The 6,312-nt window shown below is 38.9% G+C and overlaps 1 protein-coding gene across 1 annotated transcript; it reads right to left on the reverse strand.

Annotated features, from left to right (window-relative positions):
• Nucleotides 1-655: 655 nt before the first annotated feature.
• On the reverse strand, nt 656-6,312 carry LOC111250172 (WD repeat-containing protein 54-like). Its single transcript, XM_022805011.2, has 6 exons — nt 6,180-6,312; nt 4,932-5,079; nt 4,023-4,242; nt 3,438-3,671; nt 2,984-3,199; nt 656-1,860 (listed from the first exon to the last, which is right to left on the reverse strand). The coding sequence occupies exons 1-6, from the start codon at nt 6,260-6,262 to the stop codon at nt 1,661-1,663; spliced, it is 1,101 nt and encodes a 366-aa protein (XP_022660746.1). The 5' UTR covers nt 6,263-6,312; the 3' UTR covers nt 656-1,660.

The raw sequence follows: 6,312 nt of genomic DNA on the forward strand, positions 1-6,312 counted from the left end.
AACTAAGAACAATTAGATTTTTCTGCCTATCATCACCATGTAAGGAATTGGTAAGCAAACTGAAAGCCACGAGCAAATTTACTTAGAACGGAAATATGCAAAACGAATCCGCCCGTAGTATGTAAATTTGCTAGGAGTCATATTTTCATATTTTTAAGGACATTTTTCCAATGAAGGATGATTTATATAAAAAAAAAAATTGTATCACTAAAGGACGCCGTTCGTTAAAAGAAAGCCTTAAAAAGAACAACGTTCGATTCTTTCTTATGAATGGGCAAATGTATTCTACAACATTAATGTTTATGTAACGAAGTAAAATATTTGAAGTAGAATTAGGTGAGATAAATGCATTGACTTAATCAATTAGCAAAAATATTCATTGTGTAAAACGGCAATAGGCAACGGGATTTTCACTACGAATTCGATTCGCGATTTCATTGATATGATTTTTTCAGACAACTTAACTTAGATATGCAAGCATAACTTAGATATGCAAGCATATCTAAATCCATTAGCTTTTCCAGGTACGAAAGAAGTTGCACTTACTACTTTTTTAAAAAAAAAGGTATATATATATATATAGCAAGTGAACCGATTAACGTTTACGAAGTTCTTTCTTTTTATTATATAATGCTTAATAAACGTAACGATTAGATATAATCAGGCTAATAATAACCCTTGTGTTTTATTCGTGCTTGACTATACAATTGTACATTACTGGAACAGAACGCTATGTAAAATCAACGGGTTTTTCTTGTGGAAACTACATAGATAACAGCATAAACGGCCAGTGCAAAGACATAGTCCTACAAAGGAACTAAATATAATAACAGTGATAACAGAGATGATAGTAATAATTGTTACAAAATGACTCCTCTGCGTCTGCGAACAAACATGCGTCTGATTTTGGAATCATCGTCTTGAAATGATCTGCGTGGTGAATACATTAAAAATTTGAGATATTAATATATATCCTTTGTTCCTTTATCATAAAGGCCGGTTGTACCATATGTTAAAGGGATCTCTTGATACCGTAGTTTCAACAGAAAATACATAGCGTACCTTGCCCGTATATACGTGTAAAAGAAGAAAAATGGGTCGTTATTGAAATGGGGTTTTTTTTCCCATCGATTCTCTTCGTATCCGAACGTGTGTGATGTTGGCAGGACGGTCGAACTGCTCATCATACTTCCGGTGTTCAGTAAATAGTGTGACTTAGTGTCAGTGTGTCGTTCTTCGGCCTACCATTTTCCTATATATGCGAAAATCTATAAACTTATACGGCTAAATCATTTGGTGGATTACTATAGCAAAATAGAAATATTCTACTCAGCTATTACATAGTTCATAACTCTGGATGCAGTGACGTGCGCCTATAATTCGGGCGTCCAGTAGTCGTCTGCAAACAGACAAACTAGAGCCAGGCACAGCAAGACCAATAAAATTCCTACTCGCAGCTACGCTATCATACCATGTCAGCGCACGTAACAACAGTTTGTACTGTGAAAAGGAAGCTTGACATGGAAACTATAGAGCAGGGTGATGGGACTATTCCGCTTAGGACTGGTAGACATTTAGAAGAAGCGTACACAAATATTAGACGATAGCAGCAGAGGATGAATAGTCAGGCCATCGCGCGATAAAAAAAATTAACAGAAATTTAGCATTCCTCTTTTTCGAAAAGGTACAGTTCATATAGGTCGTACGGAGCAACTGCCACTGCATCGCCTGCCGGGTCTAGGAAGGCTACACCAAATAGTTGAGCATCCTCAAGGAAGTAATTCCATGCTGGAGAAATCGTCATTGGTGAGGACGGTGAAGGATAAAGCTGCCATACTCGGATGAAAGCATCCTCTGACACTGGAAAAAGAGGCACAAAAGCAAATTTTGACTATATGGAACATCAAGGGAACGTGTGGCAAACAAAAAATGGCTTTAAGATTTAGGATATTTAGAAATTGATTATTTTCATAGGCGCATAACTCTGTGCAAACTCGGGAATATGTGCGTTTAAGTTTGTAATATATTGTATCCGTTTGTAATATCTGTAATCGACTTGATTCATTGTTATAGCAAGTCGCACAGATCAAAAAGCTTGAAACCCCTTTGGTGAGGTTTTCTCACTGCCGGTCTGACCTGATTTGCCTTATTTTATAGCGCGTTCATAGACTCCGTCAGTTGGCCATGACGATTCAGTTTTTTACAGTCACTAGCAAAATTAAGAATTGAAGAATGTTGTCTCAGACATCTGCGAGCTTAGTTAATTCCGGGTAATCAGAAGTACGCTGTCATTTCTCTTGTAATGATTAATCTCTGTCATCTATGTATTGTACATGAAATGACTCAACGTTGAAGGTCTAGTCCACAAAATAGTTTTGACTAAATCACGCAAAGACGCTGACCAAAATAGGAACTATGTAACTACAGGGACTCTGCTCAAATGAAACCTTTCTCTCCATTGTACGGTGTATACCAAGCAGGTTTGAAAAACTTTGGAAAAATAGATAAGTTACTAAAGTAATGTCACTGACGGCGTAACAGAAATCTTTTATGTTCGTCGCAGCTAAGATGGATATAATGAAGGCTAAGAGTGTAAAAATGTACCTAGCAGTTGCTCTTTAACGTTTATCACAGCTACGGCAGATTGTGTGACGACCACGTTATTAATAAGGTACGCGGACATATTGTAGTTAATGATAAATAAATACATATATATATATATATATATATATATATGTATGTATATATAGAAACTGTCGTTAACGAATTTAAGCCAAAATATTTGTGCATTTGAATAATCATGGCATTGTTCTCAATAATAAGGTGGATACACGTAGAGTGGAAATTTAGTTCCAACGTTGTCTGATTATTTCTCACTTGATGCATGTTACTTGTTAGATGGGTTTAAACGTGTATTAGTGGATAAAAGCACATTTATAGCTGTGCAGGTTGACCTAATAGTTTCTGACGTAGATGTTCTTGCCTGATACGAGTAATCCACTTTGCGCAGCAATATCTAATGCTGTAATCCATCGTGCATGGGCGGTCACCTCGCACTTCAGGGCCATCGAGTCGGCGTGATAAATCCGAATAAATCCAGTAGCCATCGCTACGCAAACGAGGCCTGCCCAAACACGAACGGAAGTACACGGTTCAGCTCTGCCCCGGCTTGCGTCCAGCGAGCCCAGTTTGCTCAGAGCTGCCCAATACCCAATGAAGCGGTTTTGAAGAATACACAGAGTAAGTTAAGAGAATTAAAATAAAAAGCGACAGCAAATTCTCATCCACATAGCAATATAATCCAGCTCTGTTGAATAGACGAATAGAGTGGTCGACGAAAAGGGTCATTTTGAGCAAATACTTAATAATCTTCAACAAAATTTTAACATTGTGCCATAAACATATATAATCGGTTATTAAGGAATAAATTGACATACCTGTCTGTCCCGCCCAGAGAACGACGGTGCCTAATTCGTCGCAGCTTGCTGTTAGTTCGGCAGTACCATGAATGTCTGATATAGCACATTGGTGTTCAGTGATGGTTTCTGCAAGGCTGATATTCCAGTTGCCCGTTTCTTCTTCCTCGGATTTTTCAAGGATCGCTCGAAATACGAGTAAAGCTCCGCTTGATAAACCAACGCATACCAGCTGGTCCCCACACACGCCAATACCTTTAACAGCAAATGTTGTTATGCATATTGCTCTAACGGAACGGCGCGCGCTTGCTTTCTTACTTAATATGCCATACTTATCACTTATCGGTATTATATCTTCTCTCAGAATAATATAATATTGTAATATGATCTCCGATAGTTCCCTATTTGCATTTTGAATTCTAGTGAAGAGGTGGAACGCCTCAGAGAGAGAGAGAGAGAGAGAGAGAGAGAGAGAGAGAGAGAGACAGAGAGAGAGAGAGAGAGAGAGAGAGGGGGGGGGGAAGGTAAGTCATTTGCAGGTTTTCTCGTTTCACATTTATGTAAGGATCTGGCTTCTTACAACTAGGAATAGCAAACTGCTCTAACCTCTGGCAAATACCCGCTTGCTCTCTTCAGGCTGGGCTATCTGGTGGTAATGCAGGAAAACAGAACCATCCCATTCGAAGAACTGGACACCACCAGGGGAGAGTGCCACGAGCAGGACACCTCTTTGACCCATTTGGACCCATTTTGAGTCGGTCAGGTCTCCTTGTAGGACAGCGCTGCTCACAGTTTCAGTCTCATCAAAACCAGTCGTGCCGTAGAACTATTAGCAAAAAACAAATAAACCATCTACATTTCGGGTCCGATGACTTTTTTAGACATTTTCATCCGTGTCGAGTCTGCTCGTATTGTGTATACACGGAGAGGAACACTGAAACATAGCCTTTCTTATCTACTTTTAGTGGCTAAGCCTGATATTGTTGATAATGAGTAATTTAATATTTTTTCATAGGAAGCGAAATAATTATCATGTAATGCATAACATAACATAATGCTAGCTTGATCACTGTCACAGTATCACACGCTTGTGAGAAAGACACGAAATTGAAAACTAATAGGTTGCCAGTAAAAGTCTGTATTGATTTTGATCGATGATTTTAAGTCGACATAAGATAGGACCGGCTATGAGTGAATAGATCACCGCGTTTATTGCCTCGTTTGTAAAATTTTGCATCCTTATCATATAGAATTAGGACGACTGAGCTGTTGAACATGCTCGTATTTATTCGACTCTGCAGAAACGCAATCTGTCCGTCTCGTTAAGCGGATGTTACGCAAATTGTATGCCATGCAATGCGTACTCTATCGCAGTAATCGTATTGCTTAAAGATTAGGTCATTTTTTATCTAATATAGCCAAATTTATATATACCATATATAATACCCAAATTTAATACATTAAACAGCTAACTGTCCCTTAGCTTTTCAGTAGGGTTGAATAATAGTAACCTACCACATCCTTGCTTTTAACCATCAAGTGATGAAGCATAGCGTTTTCATCTTTGGAGACAATGCAAACAGAATCGCGGTGCCGATAGCTCATGTGGGCTTGCCCATCCAGATAAATTGTGGAAAGGTTATTCCAGCCCGGGCTAACAGACCTACAAAAACAAAAGCCATACAAAGTTATGGGTGTTGGTCCCGTATTCAGTCGACAGTTAATTCGATTTATATACATACAGTTATACATTAGCTAACGCTGGATCACTACGAGATGATTAGTCAGAAACGAATATGCGTAAATAGAAACAAGGCGCCAGGACTTCTAAACAAATGCACTCACGATTCCAGCCAGCAATAGTAGCGATGCTTTGACTATGCCATCGTCAGTATTCGCAATATAAAGCACAGACAGGCCCGTTTACTTATATAACAAACATAGTTTTTCTGTCTTTATTAGTCATGTGTGCGTATTACTACACTTTAGTTCGCTTCCTATTCGCTAGAAGCAGGACCGATTATAAATGCCCTTTTATTGATTTCTTACCCACAGCATACAAGTAATAACTCTTCCCATTCAAATTTAATGTTGCAAAAGTTGTCCTGTTTCCGATAATTAAACTTTATCGGAGTGGACTGTCCTAGAATTGTTACATTTCACTATTTATATGAAAAAGGTACATGTGCTTGCTTTCGTGTATTTTATGCGAGAAGAGCACACGCTGTGTCACCAATGATTTTAGCTGATATCGTATCAGCTAGAACATCGGCCTTATGCTAGTCAAGTTTGTACCATTAGGCTCACATCTAAGATTTCGGCCGTTATTTAGAATATTGCAAAAATGTATTATTGCTGTTGGGAGCTGAGAGTGGTAGCCTTAGGCTATAATTTGCACTATATACTAGACTGTGCCGGCTTCGACTAGTAGGGCAGGGCCTAGGCTTGTCACTAGTCAAAATTAAACGGAACTGTTGTTATTCCAGCTACACATGGGCTAAACGCAAGTCTAATTTCGGTTCACTTTAAGCCAACCGTCTCGCTTTTAAAATATTTTGACCGCAATAAAGTAATATGGTCTTCCGCACCTCACGTTCGGTGTAAGATCCAGCGGAGTAACAACGCAGGCAAGTGACAATTGGTTGTAAATCGATCATATTCGTCCGTCTAAATATTTTGATAGGTACTACAAACTAGTGTGTGGAAATCTTCATCACCTAGGTATGTAAAAGTGATGTTGTCGTAACCTTGCTTACCCCTTACCGTTTCAGTAGAATACTGCTCTCGCGCTTATAGGTGTTACACACCTCGGATATTGCCATCTTGACCGAGCCGAGAACGATCATCGTCGAGCAGTGTTGCTGCTTCGCTTGTTTAGGAAATGATTGTTTATTGC

The sequence above is a fragment of the Varroa destructor genome, unplaced genomic scaffold, assembly GCF_002443255.2.
Source record: "Varroa destructor unplaced genomic scaffold, Vdes_3.0 BEIS01000001.1, whole genome shotgun sequence".
NCBI classification, from domain to species: domain Eukaryota; kingdom Metazoa; phylum Arthropoda; class Arachnida; order Mesostigmata; family Varroidae; genus Varroa; species Varroa destructor.

Excerpts from the sequence above, each read along its gene's own strand:
- LOC111250172 (XM_022805011.2), bottom strand. The coding sequence starts at position 6,262 with ATGATCGTTCTCGGCTCGGTCAAGATGGCAATATCCGAGGTGTGTAAC. Across the intron at positions 5,080-6,179 it reads AGCAGTATTCTACTGAAACG|GTCTGTTAGCCCGGGCTGGA; the intron begins GTAAGGGGTAAG and ends TTGTTTTTGTAG. Across the intron at positions 3,672-4,022 it reads CAAGCGGGTATTTGCCAGAG|GTATTGGCGTGTGTGGGGAC; the intron begins GTTAGAGCAGTT and ends TTGCTGTTAAAG.